We start from the raw sequence: 21,493 nt of genomic DNA, 5'->3' as shown, positions 1-21,493 counted from the left end.
GCAGGGGATAGCTGCTCACCAGCGTCCCAAGGATGTAGCAGAAGGACAGCATCCACGACATGGGTACTTCAAGCACATGGAGCGACCAGTACCTTCCTCTCTTCTTGAGCTCCTCGGACGTGTACGTCGGGCATGCGATGCCGTTCCTGTCGTACCCGACGATGTCCTCCATCGCCGTGAAGTTCTCGGCATGCAGCTCCTCAAGCACCTTCACGTCCTCTACCGTGTACTTCCCTCCGCTCGCTTCCTCCATGCCGTCAAGCTGCACCTTCTTCATGAGGTAGATGAGCAGCTGGGTCAGCAGCTGGTGGGAGGCAACGACGCTGACGGTGCAGGGCTCAGCTGGGCGGATCCCGACCTCGGTGGAGAAGGTGGAGCACTTGAAGTCCCACATACCGGCCGGGTTGAGCTGCCGCAGCTGCTTGCCTATCTGCGTGTCGCTCTCGGACGCGACGACAAAGATGACTTCGGTGTAGGCGCGGAGGAGGTTGGCGACAGCGAGGGAGCCGAAGGTGCCGCCGCTGTGGCTGACGATGAGGACGATGGTGTTGGTGAGCTTCCAGCTCTCCTCGTTGAACTGATGGCCCGTCTGAGGGACCGCAAACTCCTGACCAAACAGGCCCAGCAGCTTGTTGGAGGAGATGACCCGCACTGAGATGCGCGGAAACACCTGCGCGAGGTCGGACGCGAACTGCTCCGCGACCCACAGAGACACTTCGCAGCCCGTGAGCAGAACGTCGATGGAGCCATCGTGAGTGCCGGCCTCGTACCGCTTGAGCCTCTTGATCAGCTCCCGCGAGAACCACCAGGACGTGATGCAGTTGACGCTGTTGCCCTCGTCCCAGTCTTGCTGGATCTTGTTGAGCACGTACGGGATGTCTGCGATGTCCTTCCCTACTGGGTCTGGGTACACGGGAGGAAGCGGCTTGATCAGCGGGTTGTCGTGGAGGCGGACAAGTCGCTTCTTGAAGTTTCCCAGCTTGCCAAGAGTCTCCTGAGACAGCGTGATGGTCAGCTTGTTGTCCATGAGCTGATGCACCGGCAGCTCCTCCGTCATGGCAGATCGCGTCGCTTTTCCTGTCCCCCAGTCCACCAGGCAGACCTGCTCTGTCGTCAACGGACAGACGAGCAGGAGGAGGCAAGAAGAGATAGTCTACAGTAGAGTAGTAGGGTAGAGAAGAGGAGGTTGAAGCAAGTAAGAGAGACAAGGGTAAAGCAATAAGGCAGAGGCAGGCGGAATGAAGGAAGCGATCATCAAGCAAAGCAGCAGCAGGTCTCTCGTACCTCTCCTCCCAGGTCGTCCAAGTCAAGACGAACGGCTCCATCATCTTCGTGTCCGGCTCCTGACGGCAGCGTCAGAGAGTAGCAGGAGCAAGAGTTGAGGTCACCTGCATATCCGCAACGGCTGCACTCATGGATGGCAACGAAGTGCTTCGAGTCTCCTGATCACGAATGAGGATAACAAAATTTGAATGCGACCAAGGAGCTAAAAGGAGAGGTAGAGGTAGAGGTAGAGGTAGAGGTGAAGGTAGAGGTAGAGGTAGAGGTAGAGGTAGAGGTAGAGGTAGAGGTAGAGGTAGAGGTAGAGGTGAAGGTAGAGGTAGAGGTAGAGGTAGAGGTAGAGGTAGAGGTAGAGGTAGAGGTAGAGGTAGAGGTGAAGGTAGAGGTAGAGGTAGAGGTAGAGGTAGAGGTAGAGGTAGAGGTAGAGGTAGAGGTAGAGGTAGAGGTAGAGGTAGAGGTAGAGGTAGAGGTAGAGGTAGAGGTAGAGGTAGAGGTAGAGGTAGAGGTAGAGGTAGAGGTAGAGGTAGAGTGCAGGTAGAGGTAGAGGTAGAGGTAGAGGTAGAGGTAGAGGTAGAGATAGAGGTGAAGGTAGAGGTAGAGGTAGAGGTAGAGGTAGAGGTAGAGGTAGAGGTAGAGGTAGAGGTAGAGGTAGAGGTAGAGGTAGATCACAACGTGCATTTTCACCAAGAGCCAAAGCAAAAGGTAGACACAGAGGTTGCTCTGTTCACTCACCCACAAGCGCTGCCTTCACCGCCGCTTGCTCAGATCCCCAAAGCTGTGCTGATGTCAACCCACGCCCACATGTTGTGCTTGACTTCTCTCACCACCACTCCCGAGTTGGGATAGAAGGCTAGAGAAATCGTTTGACCCCTTGCCGCCAACACGATTTGTCGCTGGTTGTGCGGGTCAGAATAGCGACAGAGGACAAGAAGCAAAAGCGAGATAGAGCTGAGCAGAGAGAGATAGAGCTGAGCAGAGAGCGAGATAGAGCTGAGCAGAGAGAGATAGAGCTGAGCAGAGAGAGATAGAGCTGAGCAGAGAGAGAGATAGAGCTAAGCAGAGAGCGAGATAGAGCTAAGCAGAGAGAGATAGAGCTAAGCAGAGAGCGAGATAGAGCTGAGCAGAGAGAGATAGAGCTGAGCAGAGAGAGATAGAGCTGAGCAGAGAGAGATAGAGCTGAGCAGAGAGAGATAGAGCTGAGCAGAGAGCGAGATAGAGCTAAGCAGAGAGAGATAGAGCTAAGCAGAGAGCGAGATAGAGCTGAGCAGAGAGAGATAGAGCTGAGCAGAGAGAGATAGAGCTGAGCAGAGAGAGATAGAGCTGAGCAGAGAGAGATAGAGCTAAGCAGAGAGCGAGATAGAGCTGAGCAGAGAGAGATAGAGCTGAGCAGAGAGAGATAGAGCTGAGCAGAGAGAGAGATAGAGCTGAGCAGAGAGAGATAGAGCTGAGCAGAGAGAGATAGAGCTGAGCAGAGAGAGAGATAGAGCTGAGCAGAGAGCGAGATAGAGCTAAGCAGAGAGAGATAGAGCTAAGCAGAGAGCGAGATAGAGCTGAGCAGAGAGCGAGGTAGAGCTAAGTAGAGCATGGCAACGCTGACGGTAGACAAGACAGCAACAGAAAGTCATCACGGCTATTGTGTCTCACATGGGAATCAAGCGAGCAGGAGACGCACAGTCCGAAGGATCCCTTGGCCCGTGACAGGAAGAACCTGGTGGCCTGACCACAATCATCACCTCCCATGCAGAGATCAAGCCACCAACATCCGTAACACACCTGGAACAGATCTTGGTCGAAGAACGCATCTACAGCTGTGTTGACAAGGCGATTCACATCTCCGCTCTCTGCATTCAGTCCCAGAATCTGTCTACGATATCAATACTGACAACATCGCAGCCTGACGACCTTCTTTGACCCGAACGCCTCGACGAGGTTTGACTTGACCTCCTGCCTGCAAGACAACCAACATCATGGCAATGAACAGGCAATCACTACCAGATCTCATCGCTCACCTCAAGATCCTTCGATCCATCTTTGCAGTTTGGACAGTCTTCTGAAAGACATCATCGGCGATTCTCGCCAGAGAGACGAAAGCTTCCTACACGCCAACGATTATTTGATTCAAACAGCCTACACGCCTGACCTTGGGAGGGACTTCATACTTGAGAGATGTGCGTTCAGGGCCGAACAGAAAGCCGAACCGAAGGGAATGAAACCAGAGCCCCTGACTCGCAAGTCAGCAGCTCCTCGGCCCCAGCAGGGTGCCGCATCACTCCACCTGCGTCCTCATCACGTCCATGACTCCCGCGACTCCCGCGCTGTCAACGGTCGACGGGCACGGGTGATAGCTAGAGGCCATCGTCATGCGCTATCCTGCCACCAGCCATACCTACTTGACTCGGGCCAACCACTCCATGATGTCCTCCAGAGGGTACGTCGAGCCTCCCAGCTCGAGAGCATCGAAGTCTCCATTGTGACAGATGTAGACCTGAGAAAATCTCAAGACGTCAAAGCGATCGCATTCACCACATCACATGAGAAGTCGGTATCATCACATCACATGAGATGTCGATCAGTTGTTACCTCAACATTCTTCGTCGTCTTCATCCATGACGTCTTGTCCTCCCAGAAGGTGTAGTCCGCGGCTGGCGTCCATTGATGTGGGTGCTGCATCGGAGGATCAGCAGCAGGAGCAACACATCCACGTCCTTACCGTCCCATCAAGCGAAGCTTTCGATGACGTCGCAAACCTCGTGTGCCCCGCATACACTCGAACGTCGTCGCGCAGCCCGTAGCGGAGGCTTGCCCAGAGCTGGTCGTGCCACAACTATCGCAGGCGGTGAGGGACAACAGCAAGCAGTGGACAGGAGGGGAACCTTGGAAGTGACGAGCTCAGATAGATCTGTTCGCTTGCCGTTGACTACTCGACTTCTGATTCCCTTGAGCCCATCCTTCTTCGGCACATAGGTGACAATCCCTCCAGACTGCGCGCCTCGCATCATGGTGATTCGAACCATGGTCTTGAGGAAAGAGTACACTTGTCCTCTCTTCTCCTTGTCGAATATGATGATTCCAAAGTTCCCACAGTGAAAAACTTCATCGCTTGCTGACCCGTGATGTATGCCAAGCAGGTCGGAGCACAACGAGTCAATCAAGGTAAAGAAAGCTGCTATCTTGCAAGATCCGCTGAAGCCCCTCGCGCAGACGACCAAAGTCACCGCCATGCTTCCTATCCATCCTGCATGACGTATGAGAGTTGACCGCCATCCCTCAGCCCCCTTGATTGTCACGCGCTGATGCAGCAAGGCGTCCACAAAGTTGCTAATTCGCAGAGAGCGGTGGGCGAGGCCGACGAGAGCAGCAGCAAGCAGATGAAATGCCTCGTGCAGAGCAAGAAAAAGAGTGTAAAAGGAGGAGAAAGATATCATCTCTCCCAACAGAGTGCACAGCCGGTGATATGCTGTCTGCCCATGGACATTCTCCTTGGTAAAATCGTCGAACAAGAAGCTTTCCGGAGCCTTGGGAGCTGTGGAGCTCGAGTGGAAATAGCTCTGGAAGGCCTGAAATGTGAACGAGGAATGAGATACGAGGAGGAGAGCGTGAGAGATCAGCAGGAACAGCAGAGCCGCCGCGTGCTGCTGCCATCGCAAGGCTCTCCGCGTTACCGCCATTGCGGGCTAACGCAAGAGAGTCATTGATGGAGGGGTTGGTAGTTTGTGGGAGACGAGGGGGTCGTGCCTCGCGTGCTGAGAGTCGCAATCTCATGGCTGTTGGGGTTTTCTCGTGGTCGGGGGAGTGGGGGGGGCAGAGGGGTGGGGTGATACTACCTTGGTGAGGGGCCTGTGGGGAAGGGGTACAGATGGAGGGGGTGGGGTCATCGACCACAGGTACAGACGGAACCAGGACGAGTGTAGGGGCTCACTGGTACCGCGGAAGTGAAGGGAGAGGTGGGGGGTGGTCACAGGTACCATGCTAGGGTCATCTAAAGTTAATCAAGGCACGAGAGGAACTACCCCCACTTCCGACATTGAGGGGTAGTAACATGACCCCTCCTTTTTCATGTGTTGAGGGAAGAGGATGGGGGTAGGGGTCATGCATATGATGCAGTAGTGGGTTGTTCAACCAATTTAACGCAGTACGTAGTTGGCTCAATGAAACCTTTGCAACCAAATGTTGAAAATTTTGAGATGTTCTCTATCAATTTCGAAACAAAGTCAGAAATTTGGAATACGGACGTGGGTGTCATTTTTTTTTTTTGATTGTTCACTTTACAAACTAGCTGTTAGGCACGACTACTCCAGTGATCAGGCTTTGCAAGTGATCACTGATTTTCAAGTTTCTTGTAGTCACTGATTTTCAAGTTTCTTGTAGTCACTGCCGGCTTGCCGGGCCGGGCCGGGGTCGACACTCGCCGTCGGAGTCACTGACTGAGGAAGAATTTCATCCGACATCATCACGATGGTGAAGACACTGACTCGCATGATCGCGGGAGCAAACAAAGGTGCTGCAAGAAGACGCATCAAAGCAAAAAGTTAGCTGCGAAGTGAGAGGAGGAGGTGGAATAGGCAGGAGCAGGAGCAGGAGCAGGAGCAGGAGCAGGGGCAGGGGCAGGAGCAGGAGCAGCGGTTGCCTGCTCAGAGGAAATGATGGAGCCATTGCTCTCAATGAGATCGCGATTAAGAGATATCAACTCCTGCGCGCTCATTCCAAACTTGCTGGCAGCAGAGGATGCCATGATGAGTAAGTAGAACAGGTCGGCAGTACTGGTCACCTCGCCAGCTGATCGATTGTGTTCCCGGGCTGGACTGCATAGAGCTGGCCGACCCTGCAGGTAACGATCAGTGGCGTTCCGAGAGGAGGAGGAGAGAGGAAGGTAACCTTGCAAGCAACCCTCTAGGGATGAGCGACTTGGGCGATCGTATCCCTACGTTGAGGGCCCAAATCTGACGCTGAGAGTCAACAGGACGAGGAAGAAGAGGAGGGGACCTGTATCCAGTTGGTGTTGAACAGCATGGCGATCGAGTTCAGGTCTTCTCCTGCCCTGTGGGGAGCGTGAGGGAGGAGGAGGAAGCAGTTGAAGCAACCAGACCTGACAGCATAGAAGCACTTGACCACCCAGACTCCGATGCAGCTCGTGGTAGTCTGCGCGTGAAGCTCGTACCGCTAGCTCTCTCTCCTCTCTCTCTCCTCCCTTCCTCCAACAGATTCACCTTGTTGCTCCGCGTGACGAAGCCGCTGCGTTGCTCGTCCTCGTCAGGAAGGGAACGAGAAGTCCTCTAGGGCTCTCTCTCACCTCGGCAGCCGCGTCCCAGAGTTATCATGCGCAGTGAAGCATAGCAGGAAGGGATCAGACCCGCCGTACCAACGGGGAGGGGCCCAAGTGATCCTCCTCGACTGTATCCTTCCTCCTGCTCCCTCATTCAGCACGCTCATCCACCTCATGCTGATCTTTCACCAAGGGACCCGACTTGTGGATAGACGCGAAGGTCGCTCGGGGGATTTCCAGTCTGAATTGTCGGAGTGAGGACGGAGGGGTGAAAGGAGGAGGCGGACGAACAAGGGAAGAGGCGAGCTCGACATGGTCGAAACCAACTTCGAACGCGAGGATCTCGATGTCCAGTCCTGTACCGAGGTAGCAAGAGACCTGCTCCTGTCGATCACTTCCGCCCGCCTGCTCTCCTGCTCTCGCCTCAGCCCCTTCTGCTCTTCTGCTCTCCTCCTGTGCTCTGCTCTGCTCTCCTCGTCTCCTCTCCTCTTCTCCTCTCGCTTCCAGCTACTTTCTCTCATTTCTCCAGCTCACCTCCTGTTACCTTGTGGATCTTTTGCTGGGAGATGATCCCACGGAGGGAGTATTCTTGACATCCTTCGCCTCCCCGGGACACGTAGAGCTCCGGCTGGTACCTGACGCCCTCAGTCACTCGATGCGAGGCCAGGAACTCACGCGCCTGAAGCCGGAGCCTTGTTGGAGGATCGTAAAGTTTGTGATGCTACCCGACACGCCTCTATCGCTCCCTGCGTAGCTGTCAGAGAGGACGAGGACGAGGACGAGGACGAGGACGAGGACGAGGACGAGGACGAGGACAAGGAGACTACTTATTACCGGGCTCTGCTACGTCGAACCTGGCAAGGAAGCCAGTTCCGAACCCTCCCAGCGGCCGCGCCCTCAGCTCTCCTCCTCTCGAGCAGCCGAACCCTCCGCTGATGATTTCCACAGCCTCGATAGAACCTAGCAGGGAATTTTGCTCGATCCTGCAGGCAGCTCAGCATGAAGACTTCTCCTTCTCTCCCTCCTCAGACCTGCTCACGTAGTTGAAACTCCCGTCCACGTGCACGGATGAACAGTTGAAAGGAGGCCGGCAAGGGTCCCGGAGGACGGGGAGCTTGCATTTGCTCACTGAGACCTGGGGATAACCGAGATTGTAGCTCTTGCAAGGGACGTCCAGGCCGGTAGTTTGCTCTTGGAGGAGGAGGAGGGTCAGAAGGCAGGAGGAATGTAGATTGGCGCACCTGAGATCGCAATTGTGGGAGCAGGATCCGGAAACACGTCGACAGGAAGGCAAGTGACGTCAGTGAAGAGGTCTTGTCGCATACCTCCCCCGCACTGGCAGCAGACCTCGAAGAGGGAGTTCAAGGGGAAGGCCTGGACGATCGGGACCTTGTCAGGAGGAAGCGAGTAGTTGAGGCTGCTACGAATGCAGTCTGAGCGGCTGATAGAAGAGCAGTCCATCCTCAGGTAGGAGAAGACCTCGGTGTAGTCCGTACATGTCACCGGTACCCGTCCTTGGAAGCACTGGGTGTACCCCCCGGTCTCCATCACGTTGGGCATGTGATGCCATTGGAAGGTTGCATTCCCGTCGCTCAGCACGCTCTCGAGGTTCCCAGGATACCCTCCAGCTGACAGAACCTGCAAGCTGGGGGTTCCCTGGACCAGGTACACCGCCTCGAACTCTTCGTTGACCTGCATGACGTCTGTAGCCTGCCCCGACAGCCCGTGGTGGAACGAGACGTCGAGGGGAACGAGCCCTTCCATCCCCGTCACCTTGTTGTGCAGGTTTCGCACCTCCTGGCCCAGCACCTCGACCTGGAACTCGAGCATTGACAAGGCAGGAGGCACGACCCCGCACTCGCTCCTAACATAATCCGGTGCCTCCCCTCCCCTCGCAAGCGCCAGCTCCCTCATCTCTTGCACTGTCTGATCGGCAAAGGACTCGCACGACCCTGAGATGTCCAAGTTGGCGGCGAGAGGAGCGAGGAAGCTCTGATTCTTGCAGCGGAGGAGGAAGACGGACGACGAGACGTCGCGGTAGGAGCGGCTGAAGCAGCTTCTCGAGCTCTGGTCCCAGCAGCAACCCATGCTCGCACACGCGCTCTCAGTGATCCCGTCCCACCCGCAAGCATTCCTCTCCAATGGCGCGAAGGTCTTCTGTTCCTTTGCACAAGAACCAACAAGTCCAGGAAAAATGGTGATGGTGAAGGAGGAGGAGGAGGAGGAGGAGGAGGAGGAGGAGGAGGAGGCTGCGTCGCTGACGTTTGTGGGCTGACCAATGCCGCCGCTTCCCAGGTACATCATGGCGATCTCACGCGTGCTCGAGACTCCAAATCTCGACAGCAGCTTGCAGTCTTCTGGATGGCAGCTTGAAGGGATCTCGATCTCTTGGTCGATGGGAGGGATGAAGCTGCTGTTCTCGTTAGGAACCAAGCACAGACACTGTGACCTGAGGACGCGGGCAAGACGAGCTGAGCGCGGGGTCAGGAGAACACGGTGAAGAGACGCTCGGAGCTCGAACATGGAGGAGCCGTTGGACATGTCAAACCCTTCTATCCGCGGCAGGAGAGTGCCCTCGATCCTCGCGTCGAAGTCCAGGGAGTCGTTGACGCAGGGAGGAGAAGAGAGGTTCAGGGCACGAGAGAATTCTTGAAGCCTGATGACCACGTCGAAGGATCGAGGAGAGATCGAGACGGTAGTGTTCCATCGAAACGCCTCCCCGACGGTCGTCGAAGTCGAGTTGGGCTTGTTCACCTGCGCAACCGTCACTCTCTTCCTGAGTTCACCAAACCAGCTGGACCTGAGCTGGGAGTTTGCAGCCGCTTGACTCGTAGAGCCCGTCGAGTCCGACAAGGGGAGGCGGCGGTAAACCATCGACAAAGCTCCCTCCTCCGCACTCGCAACAAGCCTGATACGCGCTCCTGCCATCGCTTCCTGTCTCCTTGCAAAGTCCCTGAGCATAGAGCTGAGGGCAAGTCACCCCCGACGAGCTTGTCCACTGCAGAGGAGAGTCCACACAAGATCGTGATGCAGGAGGAGGCGGCAGACTGACTGCCAAGGAGAGAGCATAGAGCGCTGGCTCTACCGTATCAAGGACGTGGATTCTTCCATCCTCCTGCATCGAGAAGCAAGCGGCGCAGTCGCCGTTCTTCGTCGAGCAGCATCCCCTTGTGCTCTCACACCTGCCTGACTGCAGCTTCGTGGTGTAGCAGGACATGTTGCTCGGCATCGTCCATGACGCTCCTCCTGCTTCAACTCCCGCGTAGCCTGTGCCAGCGAAGCGAAGAAAGGCATCGCTCCTGCTCACGTTCATCTGGCCAGCACAGAAGGAGGGAAAGCAATGCGAGTAAGGGAAGCAGTCCACGTCCTCCAGCAAGGGAACCTCTCCACCCTTCGTGCACACAGCCAACCTCCCTGCCTCGAGGCACCTCATCGCCAGCTGGGAAGTGCATGCCCTCGAGCTCACCCCGACCCCAGGAGGACGCATCCTTACTTCAAGGTCCGACCCACTGAAACTTCTCCACACCGCTACCGCCCCAATGCTGCCGGAGAACCCAGCTTGCAGCCTCGCTCCGTCCAGCTGCACTGCCAGCTGAAAGGGAGTCTCTGCCTGCCATGTCAGCCCCGCAAACCTGCAGCATCCTCGGACTGCAGCTGGCATGGTACCGCCACTGCTGAGATCTACCTGCTTCATGGTCGTCCAGACCACCTGGAACGTGTCCTCCTTCACGTCCATTCCTCTAACCTCTCCTCTCATCTCCTCCTCCTCCTCTCCGAGCACGAACACTAACGGCTCCCGCCCTCCAAGCTGGACCACATCCCCCAGCATCACCTGCCCGTTGGGTCCAGACCCAGCCATGCCCGACCCCGATCGTGCGAACGAGCCGTGAAACACGAAGGACACGCTATTTCCATTGCTGGTCCAGGTCAGCCCTCCTCCTCGCCACTGCGCTGATGCCATGGCTGACCACAGAGCGACCATGGCCACAGTCAAGATGCTCCTTGCTAGCAAGGACTGCATCCTGCTGCTTCTCCTGGCTCCTTGAAGTCTCTTCAAAGTCTTCCTCTTCGCCTCATCTTGACCCTCGTCCTTGTCCTTGTCCTTGTCCTTGTCCTTGTCCTCGTCCTCGTCCTCGCCCCTCCTGCTCCCTCCCTCTCATCCTCAAACCCTCCAGTCAAACTGTCCTTGACGTCCGTTTGTTTCACAAATTTGACTTATTGTCCGACATTTTTTTAAAAGAAAAAAAACGAACCCGTCTCTCTACTCTACTCTACAACTGAGCAGCTCTACAAGTGTCTACGACGGCAACTACTACACAGGTGACCTTGGGAGAGGACAGGAGAGGAGCGAGGAGAGGAGCGAGGAGAGGAGCGAGGAGAGGAGCGAGGAGAGGAGCGGGAGACGAAGAGGAGGAAGGGGACTGGGAAAGGATCAGGATCAGGATCAGGGAGAGGAGGAAGAGCATCTCCTCGGGCCTCTTTAGAGCAACATCCTGCACTTTAGAAGGATTGTCGGACGAAAAAGGAGCTTGCGGTGTCAACATTGGAAAGCATGACGAGAACAGAAGAAATCATAGATGATGAAGATAGGAGAAAGATTGGCGAAGCATCATCTCAATCTTTTCAAGGTTCCCAACATCAACCTGGCAGGCACCAGTAACTTGCATTTCGACCTTTTTGAACTACCGACAGGTGCAGGTTTATTGGCAACAAGAACACAAGGATCTCTATCTTGCGTCGTTGCACATTTTCTGCTCTCCTCTTTGGCATACTCGTCTTGTCTTCGATCGCCTGTCGTCAGTTCATGCTTGAGGGCGTCACGGCACTACAGGCATTGTGCGAATTGTTTCTTGGCAACATCCGAGCTCCCGCCTCGATGCGAGAGAACTGAATTAAACCACGTGTATTATACGTGCCTTACACACTCCACCCGCCACTTGGACGATGTATCCTCATCGTTCTTCTTATCTTCACTACGACAGCAATGAAGATGCTTTGTCACTTTTTTCTACCTACTTCCTTCATAGTTTCTCAAACACCCTTCCTTTCCCATATCCTTCCTGTCTTTCATCGTCGTCTACCGACGATAAGTTCTCCCTGCTTCGTCCTCTTCTCGCCTCTTCTTCTCCTCGTCCTGCGCCATCCCTACCCCCTTCGGTCCCTCACTGCCATTGCCGAGGAGTATGCATATAACAGCATGGGTACTCAATTTAGGTGGTGGGTGGTAGCTTCCATGGGTGGTCCCGTACGGGCAAATCCAGAAAGGAAAATGCCCTTGTTTCAAGGGTATGGGTAGGTAGAGATAGTATTAAGGGGGTAGGGGTATATTTGAAACGGGTAGGGTGGAAAATAGATTCGGAGGCAAGGTCAGAATGGCGGGATCGCAATGGAGGAGATGCGAACAAGCGAAGGAGGAAGAGGAGGAGGAGGAGGAGTGAACGAGGAGCAGAACAGGTTCAGAAGAAGTGGAGAGGAGAAGAAGAAGGTGGAAGATGGGAGGGGAGCGAGCCTGAGGCGGCATGGCGATTGTGTCACAGGAACATTTCGAGGATTGAACAAGGTGGGAGTAAGAAATAGCAGCGTTGAGGAGAAGTCAGCAGAAGAGGAAGGAGGGAGTCAGACCAATCTGAAAGGAATCCCATCAAACTTCATGCATACTTCCTGGTCAGATTCCTCAGAAAGAAAGATCTATCATCGTAGAACAGGGTTGTCATGACTGGGGTGTGGCTGTACTTCGATCTTACCAGCAACGAGGATAGAGAACCTGTTTCATTCACCAATGATGCCATCGTGACGAAGAGAAATGTCGCGATCTTCTTGTCCTCTGAAGGCGGCAGCTCTAGGACCATCGTGACGGCGATCAAAGACATTCAGGATGAGGCGCACAAGATACATGAATCCTGCCTAGTCTTGTCTGCTGCCAGACCCAGTCTCCTCGACTCTGAGCATTCACAGTGTCTCTGTATAGGCGATAGGATAATCGCCATCGATGATCAGAAGCTATACAGCAAGGGGATTCATGAAGTCTTGTGGACAATCAAGGCAATCGCTTCTCGCGGGGAGATGTTGACCAGGGTTGTGTTCCAACGGCCAGTGTCATGTACAGTAGTGAGCTTCAGGATGAGAAATGTGGTCGTGAAGACAAACCTTCCGGATCCAAGCAGCTCCGAAGCCAACAAGAGACTGTCTCATACAGATTATTCTTTTCGTATGCCCCCCAGTGATCCGAAAGACTCCAACGGCAAGCATAATCTTGGTCATCCATTCATCCCCGACCAGATGATTCCAACAGACACACCCGTACAACTCTCCAGCGTCAGCTCGAATAGAAGACCAGAGCGGGGATCAGACCTCCCTATCACTAGCGGATTGGGGTCGGGCTTCACAAGTCATGAGGAAAGGGAGTTTAGAAAAGCTTCTTCTTACAGCAGTTTCCTGGGAGCTGACACGGCACCTAGACTGTCAGGATCCGAGGTTCCATAATTGTCTTTGGTAGTCAACCTTTCTTACTTTTTTGCGTCTTCAGGCGGTACGGAACCCTATCGGAATCGGTAAAGATACCAGCACTTTGTTTTGTTTTATCACCTGTCTAATTTAGATGTGTAGCAATTGATTTGAAGAACAAGTCGGCAAGTTTTCAAGAAAGTAGCAACAGACAAGAATCCAGCAAGAGACAAGAATCCAGCTACAAGCAAGAAACCAGCAGCACAGGGATACACGGATCATATGTCTTGAAGCCTGTGATGACAGCTAGCAATCACACTGCTCAGCAAGGTATTTCGTCCCCTGAAAAACAAATTCTTGGTGCGATTCTCTGCTTCATATTTCGACGCAGCCGAGAGCTCTTACTCTTACCATAGCTGCGACAAACTCAACGATGTTGAGCCAATCTTGGAGTGAGCGAGGGCCTTCATCGACTCTGCTCCACTCCTCGAACGTCCCCGACGACAATCTACTAGGGAACGTTTCCGACAGGTTTCATGGGATGAAGCCTTTTCCTGTGGGACAGCCTACCATGCTTTGGTCGTTTGCTTACTTGAACGCCAGTTCCACAGATGCCGAGATGGGACTCCCTTCTGGAAAGGCCGAGCTGAGAAAACCATGTCCTCCCTGCAGGTGACTTGACATCCCAAACTAGCGTGTTATGGATGGTCAAATGCTTGTGCTGCAGGCTGCGGAGGATGCGGCGAGATCGAGGATAGAGACAGCGACAGACGATTCACGGAGAGATTCAGAACCTCTTTTCCGAAACTTCACCATCATGACACCGCGCAACTTGAACTCGGACGAGAGCAGGAGGAGTCGAGAGATCGGCAGAAGCAGCGGGCAAGCAGAGATTGCTGCAGCCAAGAACAACTCTAGAGAGTCCTTCTCCAGTCAGTTCTGGTGAGTTCGACTGATCTGAAAACCTCTGAGATGACGCGATCTCAAAAGGTCCCCTGCCGCGAGAGCAGCCAAGGATCGACATTCAACGCCTGATGATTTCAGCGAGGTGAGGCCGATGCGACTTTTTCGATGACTCCGGATGTTGAGACTGGTGAAGGACGAGATGAAGAGAGAAGGGACTCACTCTCCATCAAAGAAGAACGAAGGTATGCTATCTACACCCTCGTTCAAGCTGATCCGGATCCATGCTCCAGCTCATGTTGAGATGGACTATGTCATGCTCGGATCGAAGATCGTTCCTCTCTCGGAGTTTCAGAGCATGGACGACGCGATGGCGAGCTTGGTTGCAGGAGGGCTAGTGCAGGAGGAGGAGGAGGAGAGGCGGAGAAGCGGCGGCGCTATTGTGATGAGAGAGATCACTTTCTGAGCCTGTCGGAGAGCTTTCTGCAGTTTCTATGCTACTACCCACCCCCGAATGTCCAAACCCCTGACCTGTAATACCAAACCCTACCCTTTTACTTATATTTGATATGAAAATGACCCCATGTATTATCATTACCCCACCTCCACAATCACATTTCCTCATACCCCTACCCTCCTATTGTTGCAACTCCTGGCGAACAACCATGGCGAGCAAGAACGCGCTGGCTCGGCTCATGGGGAAGGTGAAGGCGATGGTGCCAACGGCACTTCAGCCGATGGCGATCAGCTTGGCCTTCAACTCGCAGGCATGCCTTCCTCCTCTCATGCTCATCCTGACCCCGTCAAAGGTGAAGTTCGCTGGCACAGCAGGGATCAAGTTCGAGGCACTGGAAGAGCACAGCTCGGTATGCAGACTCGTTGAGAGGTTGGCGGCAGGGAGGAAGCTGATCCCCTTGCACCCCCAGGTTCTATCGCTGAAGAATCGCTTCTGGGTTCAAAATCACATCAAGTAAGCTCCTTGTCCTCGCAAACTCAACGGGGCTGACGCATTGGTGCAAGAGGGGTGCATGCATGCGGCATGGCGCTTCTCGCAGAGACAGCGACAGGTTCCGTGATCGGCATGAACGTCCCCGACAGTTGCATCCCCCTCCTCAAGTCGATGACGGTGGAGTACCTCAAGGTGAGACGCATGGCTGCTGCCCGTACCTGATCTCATGTTAAGGTTGCCAAGGGGGACCTGAAGGGAGTGGCGACGCTCGATGAGGAGCAGCGGAGGCTGATCCGTGAGAGCGAGAAAGGAGAGCTCGTCGTTCCTGTCAAGATCACGGACTCGGAGGTTTCGCACGCGCACGTCGCATGCTGCAGAACGCTGAACATAGACACGAGCAGGGGAAGGAGCCTATTCGCGCGACAATGCTGTGGGTGAGCTGCGGACGCGCTGTGCTGCTAACTATTTGACATGTTGCAACAAGGCATGGATTCCCCGCACGAGGAAGGCAAAGGCGGAGTGAGAGGAAGCAGCAGACTGGCAGCTGAGTGTATATAAGAGAACAAACATCTCTAGTTTCAAGTATGCAGCAAGCACTTGAGGTGGAAAGACGTCTGAAATGTCGTCAAAGGATTAGTTAAGAGGGGAGGGGATCGGGAATGAAAGGAGAGGGGAGGGGAGGAGAGGAAAGGAGAGGTGAGGTGAGAGAGGAGGGGAGAGGGTTGAGGGGAAAGAGGAGGAATTCAATCGTATCATGTTGCAGACAGAAAGCGCCGTCATCATGCCACTCTGCATATGCGGGTATCGCGCGCTGCTTCAATCTCGCGCCGGTACCATACCCCGGCGGACAGGCTCTCATGTCCGCAAGCTCGGCCGAACGCGGGGGAGGGAAGGGAGGGAAAGGCGGGGGGAAGGGGGGGATGAGTAAGTCTTACACATGTTCACAAAGATACCTCATGCTGCGATGCGCTCCTCTCCCTCCCTTTGTTCCGCCTGGGGCTGATTCAGTTTACCTTCCTTCTCCTCGTCTCCATCATTTTCATATTGTCGTCCTCCCTCCAGCCCCTCTCAATGATCTCAATCACCCTGCTTCATGTCTCTTTGGAGATCCCTCTCCTACCGCAGCTTGTCCTCCTGAAGTATCTGTTTCAAGGGACGACCTTCCCCTTCCTTCCTACATGAAATACCTATCAGCCTCTCCCCATTTACCAGCTTACCCAGCTCCTGCTACTGCTCCTGCTCCTGCCCCTGCTGCCCCTGCTGCCCCTGCTGCCCCTGCTGCCCCTGCTCCTCCTGCTCCTCCTGCTCCTCCTGCTCCTCCTGCTCCTCCTTCCCTTAACCCCCCTAGTACCTCCTCCCCTCCTTCAGTGCTACTCTCACCGGAGGCGTAGTGTGATAAGATTGTAGGGGTACCTCTGTTACCCTACCCCCTAATTAGTACTCAGAATACCGGGTATTGTATTTAAAGAACGGACCACCTAACCCTAAGGTTGGACGAGAGTTTTCCTCCAGTTTCATGCATCGATACCTGGCGAGCGATAGTGGAAGAGGGCGATGGCGGGGGCAGGGAGGACGAGGACGAGGATGCGAGGGATGAAGGATGAGAAGGAAGAGCGAGGGAGGAAGGTTGATACCTGTGGGACGAGAGCGACAGGGGGTAGATGCAGAATGGAAAGTAGTACCATGAAACTAGGCGCTGTGAAAATTTTCGTGGAACGTGATGTCATCGTGTGGGTCAGCATGGGGAGGGAGGAACGAGGAAACCATAGGAAATATCATGAGCATGATGAAGAAGTTGATTGATGCGCTCGAGTGAGAAGGAACAGGACGAAGCAACTCACTGTTGCTACAAAGTACACGTCAAAGGGATTTGCTTGCTCGCCAACATTCTTTTTCTGCAGCTTTTCGGAATCGAAGAATGCCGGCCCCAACCCATGGGTCCATCCGAGGTCTCTTCTTCACCTGAGACGTTCTGTGCTCGAGCTGACGAGGGTGGCAGATATCGTGAAGCAGCGAATCATTGCTGTAGTGCGAGAGGTGAAGGCGGCAGACAGCATGAAGGTGGGACAGAAGCGCGTGCTTGCGGTCTGCTTGACGTTGTACATCAGGTTTTGATTCTAGATACTCCAACCCTGAAGACTATCAGTGCTGGTGAGATGTTTGTCTCTTTGTGATGAAGGAAAGGAAGTCATGTTCGCTCTAGTTTGCCGCACCATGGAGATTATCGAAGAGGGTGTTTCTTTGCTGGAGAACTTGGAGAGGAGGAGGCAACCGATGCCGGGCATGCAGGTCTGTGAGGTCATGACCTGTGTGGAAGATGAGTGGGAACGTGTTGTCAGGCGATCTACATCATTCACCCGAATGAGGATTCTATTGAGAAGGTAACTACATTCTTCTTTATTGGGTGTGTGCATAAAGTGGATATCAGGTGAAGAACGATTTCAAGTCAGCGCAAGATAGCATGTAAGGGCTGCAGGCTCCAACTCGGGATGTTCGAGGTATCGTAACGAGTGTTTCAAGGTATGCCGGAGCGCATATTTACCTTACATCGCACATCTCAAACGACCTGATCTATTCAATGCGACAAGTAAGATCCGTTGTTGTTTGCTATGATTTACACTATTCTGACTTCTTTTCAAGTGTAATGAACTTGTTCAAAGGACGAAATCGTTGAAAGAAGTATGTACCTTGCATCAGCTCTCCTCTCCCTTGGCGAGGCTGAAATAACGGGATCTTTTACAGTTGAATTTCGAATTTGTTGCTCTCGAATCGCAAGTAAGGGCTGCGGATGAAACGATGTACGTTCTGATAGAAGACATGCAGTGTTACTCCCTGGGACTACATGATGCCTTCCGTACACTCTATTCACCCGTCACTGTAGCTAAGAACGCCATGGTGAAATCTTGAGTTCACTTCCTTTCCACATCCGTCTCCTCCTCCTCTTCATCCTTTCCTCTCTCCTCCACATCAGATCTGTCTCTCCTTTCCACTCTTTCTCCTGTTGACCTTCCCGCAGATTCACACTATCGCCGATCGCATGCTGACCTTGTGCGTCACACTGGGGGAGTTCCCCAACATCACCTACAAGGTACCAAGAGGGAGGAGGATCCAGTCGGGCTGACAGAAAGTTTGCAAAGAAAGCTGCAAGTGCTGAGTTTGACATGGTTGAGAAGATAGCGAAAGCTCTGCAAGTCAGCCTGGTCCGCATTTTTCAGTCTGCTCCCTCTCACCCTTACGAAGTTTCCTGGCAGTCAAACTTTGACAAGCAGATCGTGGAAGGGAATAGTTGGTGGCAGGTGGAAGAGCTTTCTCTGTTATGAGCCTCGGTTTCTCACATGCTCATCAGCCGAAAAGATCTGAACCTGCAAACATCTTGATCGTCGACAGGAGGTCGGAGGCAGGAGGGTTATCAGACATTGACGTTTCGTTCAGCTTTGACGCCTTGACGCCGTTGATGCACGAATACACTTACCAGGCAAGGTGCTTGCTTGTTGGGGTTGAAGGCTTGACGGAGATACAGGCGATGGTGTATGATCTGATGGAGATGAAGGATTCGAAATACAAGTACACGACAAGCAACGCGAAGGTGACCTGAGATGCCATCGATGCCGTTGGCTAAGTGATGACGACAGGGAGAGGATGTTGAGAAAGTCTCTTCACTAGATGAGTCAGACGCTCTTTGGGTCCAGGTATTAGTCGAGACGTGCAAGATTCAAAAGTTAAAAATCCCCGCAGCTGCGTCACATGCATATTGCAGACGCGATCAACTTTGTTATTGATGAGTTCAATCGTTTTGTGCAGCAGAACAAGGTTTTGCACGGTAGAGAACCCTTATGAAACGGGTAACAAAAGTTGAATAGGCTGCAAATATGGCGAAAGGAGAAGCAAAATCATTAAGAGACTTGAGGTAAGTTGCAAGAGGATGAAGCAATTATCAAGGACAACAGCTCAAACTCATACAGCGAGGCTATCAAATCAATGCCTCAGTTCAAAGACCGTCTCGCCAAATATTCTCTGCACATGGATCTTACAAAGAAGGTGTTTACTATTCCCTCGAGCCCGATCTTGGTGCTGACCGATACCTTAGTGCATGGCCCTTTATGAGCAGAAGTTTCTTGAGAAGGTTTTGAGCCTCGCTGCGTGCTCGCTCCTCTCTCACTCTCACCCCACCAGATTTCCACAGAGGAGCAGAACATGGCGACAGGAGCAGATGCTCAGGGGAAAGCGTTGAAGACCGTCCAGCAGTCGGTCATGAACGTGCTACAGGTTCGGACAGAGCATGTTGACATGAAGCTCTGCCATGACGTGATCGCCTGCCACCATACAGGACGAGCACATCTCCGAGAAAGACAAGCTACGTCTCATCCTCATCTACGTCATCTCACAAGAGGGACTGAGTGAGGTCTGTCGCTCTTCCCGTCTCCTTGTCAACACTGAAGTTCGCTCGGCCAGGCCGACGTTGACAAGCTGGTCAGCTCAGCTCATCTCCAGGTGGGCAGTGCCTCAGCTGGCAAGTTGAGAGTGTGACTTGTGCTCTTAGAACACGAGCTCGGCCCAGAGGATCGTCCAGAATCTCAAGTTGGAAGAAGAGGAGAGGCTGCAGGGGGTGGTGATGATGCGCTTGCCAGGCACCTCAATGTCACTCTGAAGCAAGCACAAGCCAAACCCAAGGGAATGATCTCCAGGTCTGATCTCTCCCTCCTTCCCCTCCCCTCTTTGCTGCTTCACTCTCCCACTTCTTCCTCCTTCACTCTTCTGCTCCTTCCTCCTTGAGTCTCCCGCTCTTCGTCCTCGTCCCTCCTCGCCCATCCGCTGCTCCTGCTTCTGATCTTGCCGACCAGTGGCATGACTGCCGCGTCCAAGCTCTTCCCCTTCATCAAGGCTGATTCGGACAAGAAAAGACCCAAGTGAGCTGGAGGGAGTGAGAAGCAGGAGCAGCGAAGTAAGAGGACCCCATAGGATGGCGACGGACGTGGGATATGATCTGTCTCGATATCGCCCACCCCTCCAATATATCATCCAGGTCTTCTATCTTCCTCCCCCCTCTCTCTTACTGATTGCTACTACTCCTATTGATTGCTACTACTCCTATTGATTGCTACTACTCCTATTGATTGCTACTACTCCTATTGATTGCTACTACTCCTATTGATTGCTACTACTCCTATTGATTGCTACTACTCCTGCTGATGACTACTACCCCCACTGATTGCTTTTCCTTGACTATCATTGCGATCAGGATGCTCTGGAAGGCAAACTCGACCCCAACGAGTACGTGACTACTGCACCTACGTCCTCCAAGTCCCAGGCCGAGACAAATAGCAACGGACCATCGCGCAACCCCCGAAACAAGGTGACTGACTGCCTGGCTCGTCCTTTAGCTCCTCGTCCTTGTCCTCGAACTCCTCGTCCTTGTCCTCGTGGTCGTGGTCGTGGCTTTCCTTCCTCTGACATGTCAAAGGCTTCTTGGGCTGACAAGTCTGCGATCCGCCGGGACGAGCCCAAGGAGGCGAGCAAGAGCAAGGCCGGTAGGAAGCAGCGGCGTGCGGCCACGAGGGCTGAGGGTTGTGCTCAGGCCCGCGGCTGATCGTGCTGGTGGTTGGAGGGCTCGCGTACTCAGAGCTGCGAGCTGCCTACGAGATGACGACGAAGTTCAACAGGCAGAAGAACTTGCGAGCTGGCTGGCAGCTGACGCTTTTGATGCAGGGAGATCATCATCGGGTCTACGGAGATGATGGTGTTTCTTCTTTCCTTCCCTCCTCCTGCCTCACCCTCACTCCACCTCCTCTTCCCTTCCCTGCTTCTGCCGCTACTCTCACTCCAGCTCCTCTTCCCTTCCCTCCTCCTGCCGCTACTCTCCTCATTCTTGCTCATCAACGTCTGACAGGCACCTGAGGCTTTTCTCGACTCTCTTGCCGTCTTGAGTGAACCGACAGTCTAACGAGCCGCTATCTCGTCCTCCTTCAATTAACGGGGAGAGAGGAAAGCAGTCCCGACATCGATAGCAGCTCGAGACGGAGGACGACAGAGGAGGAGTGGGTTATTTGCGATCCTGCTGGGGTGGAGCTGGGGTCTTCCAGTTAGAGTACTTGAGAGAGTCAATGTATAAAGTAAAGACAGTTCAATCCTTCTCTTCGTCTCGGATATTTCCCTCTCCCGTCAGAGTTCCCTGGTCTGTCTTTCTGCCTGCCTGCCTGCCTGTCCCTCTGTCTCTGTCTCTGTCTCTCACTCACTCACTCACTCACTCTCACTCTGTCCGATACGGTCTGTCTCTGTCTCTGTCTCTGTCTCTGTCTCTGTCTCTGTCTGTCTGTCTGTCTGTCTGTCTGTCTGTCTGTCTGTCTGTCTGTCTGTCTGTCTGTCTGTCTGTCTGTCTGTCTGTCTGTCTGTCTGTCTGTCTGTCTGTCTGTCTGTCTGTCTGTCTGTCTGTCTGTCTGTCTGTCTGTCTGTCTGTCTGTCTGTCTGTCTGTCTGTCTGTCTGTCTGTCTGTCTGTCTGTCTGTCTGTCTGTCTGTCTGTCTGTCTGTCTGTCTGTCTGTCTGTCTGTCTGTCTGTCTGTCTGTCTGTCTGTCTGTCTGTCTGTCTGTCTGTCTGTCTGTCTGTCTGTCTGTCTGTCTGTCTGTCTGTCTGTCTGTCTGTCTGTCTGTCTGTCTG

General features: G+C 53.7%; 4 protein-coding genes across 4 annotated transcripts in view; 2 read left to right on the top strand and 2 right to left on the bottom strand.

Moving 5' to 3' along the window:
* Positions 1 to 4,949, bottom strand: part of GUITHDRAFT_99235 (hypothetical protein) — a gene marked incomplete at both ends in the record, with an annotated part of 6,982 nt that extends 2,033 nt beyond the window's left edge. The window contains 15 exons of the mRNA XM_005842381.1: positions 20 to 1,102; positions 1,285 to 1,343; positions 1,389 to 1,442; positions 2,014 to 2,056; positions 2,106 to 2,174; positions 2,926 to 2,997; positions 3,055 to 3,145; positions 3,194 to 3,229; positions 3,291 to 3,376; positions 3,422 to 3,502; positions 3,557 to 3,626; positions 3,687 to 3,766; positions 3,862 to 3,945; positions 3,992 to 4,105; positions 4,155 to 4,949. Coding sequence (XP_005842438.1) covers positions 20 to 1,102; positions 1,285 to 1,343; positions 1,389 to 1,442; positions 2,014 to 2,056; positions 2,106 to 2,174; positions 2,926 to 2,997; positions 3,055 to 3,145; positions 3,194 to 3,229; positions 3,291 to 3,376; positions 3,422 to 3,502; positions 3,557 to 3,626; positions 3,687 to 3,766; positions 3,862 to 3,945; positions 3,992 to 4,105; positions 4,155 to 4,949 — 2,817 coding nt within the window. The remainder of the gene's footprint in view (positions 1 to 19; positions 1,103 to 1,284; positions 1,344 to 1,388; positions 1,443 to 2,013; positions 2,057 to 2,105; positions 2,175 to 2,925; positions 2,998 to 3,054; positions 3,146 to 3,193; positions 3,230 to 3,290; positions 3,377 to 3,421; positions 3,503 to 3,556; positions 3,627 to 3,686; positions 3,767 to 3,861; positions 3,946 to 3,991; positions 4,106 to 4,154) is intronic.
* A 1,096-nt stretch (positions 4,950 to 6,045) lies between these two features.
* GUITHDRAFT_131652 (hypothetical protein) lies at positions 6,046 to 10,526 on the bottom strand (the record flags this gene model as incomplete). The annotated part of the gene is made up of 13 exons (XM_005842380.1): positions 6,046 to 6,103; positions 6,157 to 6,221; positions 6,265 to 6,319; positions 6,368 to 6,420; positions 6,489 to 6,513; positions 6,572 to 6,672; positions 6,716 to 6,900; positions 7,089 to 7,179; positions 7,220 to 7,290; positions 7,379 to 7,527; positions 7,576 to 7,735; positions 7,786 to 9,298; positions 9,345 to 10,526. The coding sequence occupies 13 exons, from the start codon at positions 10,524 to 10,526 to the stop codon at positions 6,046 to 6,048; spliced, it is 3,708 nt and encodes a 1,235-aa protein (XP_005842437.1).
* Positions 10,527 to 14,676: 4,150 nt separating this feature from the next.
* On the top strand, positions 14,677 to 15,363 carry GUITHDRAFT_62618 (hypothetical protein; the record flags this gene model as incomplete). Its single annotated transcript, XM_005842379.1, has 6 exons — positions 14,677 to 14,757; positions 14,818 to 14,861; positions 14,912 to 15,032; positions 15,075 to 15,188; positions 15,242 to 15,274; positions 15,325 to 15,363. The coding sequence occupies 6 exons, from the start codon at positions 14,677 to 14,679 to the stop codon at positions 15,361 to 15,363; spliced, it is 432 nt and encodes a 143-aa protein (XP_005842436.1).
* A 1,395-nt stretch (positions 15,364 to 16,758) lies between these two features.
* On the top strand, positions 16,759 to 20,781 carry SEC1A (Sec1 family protein A; the record flags this gene model as incomplete). Its single annotated transcript, XM_005842378.1, has 30 exons — positions 16,759 to 16,789; positions 16,840 to 16,901; positions 16,949 to 16,991; positions 17,044 to 17,129; positions 17,180 to 17,221; positions 17,269 to 17,303; positions 17,361 to 17,427; positions 17,481 to 17,519; positions 17,583 to 17,735; positions 17,857 to 17,928; positions 17,978 to 18,040; positions 18,092 to 18,136; positions 18,187 to 18,426; positions 18,473 to 18,529; positions 18,576 to 18,650; positions 18,701 to 18,747; positions 18,803 to 18,878; positions 18,928 to 18,963; positions 19,014 to 19,106; positions 19,168 to 19,242; positions 19,293 to 19,331; positions 19,381 to 19,418; positions 19,469 to 19,525; positions 19,682 to 19,747; positions 19,800 to 19,863; positions 20,080 to 20,193; positions 20,302 to 20,368; positions 20,416 to 20,491; positions 20,547 to 20,577; positions 20,728 to 20,781. 30 exons carry the CDS (start codon positions 16,759 to 16,761, stop codon positions 20,779 to 20,781), a joined length of 2,043 nt encoding a protein of 680 aa, XP_005842435.1.
* Positions 20,782 to 21,493: the final 712 nt, after the last annotated feature.

Source organism: Guillardia theta (genome assembly GCF_000315625.1).
Source record: "Guillardia theta CCMP2712 unplaced genomic scaffold GUITHscaffold_1, whole genome shotgun sequence".
In the NCBI taxonomy this organism is placed as follows: Eukaryota; class Cryptophyceae; order Pyrenomonadales; family Geminigeraceae; genus Guillardia; species Guillardia theta.
This window is presented reverse-complemented; position numbering and strand designations above follow the sequence as displayed.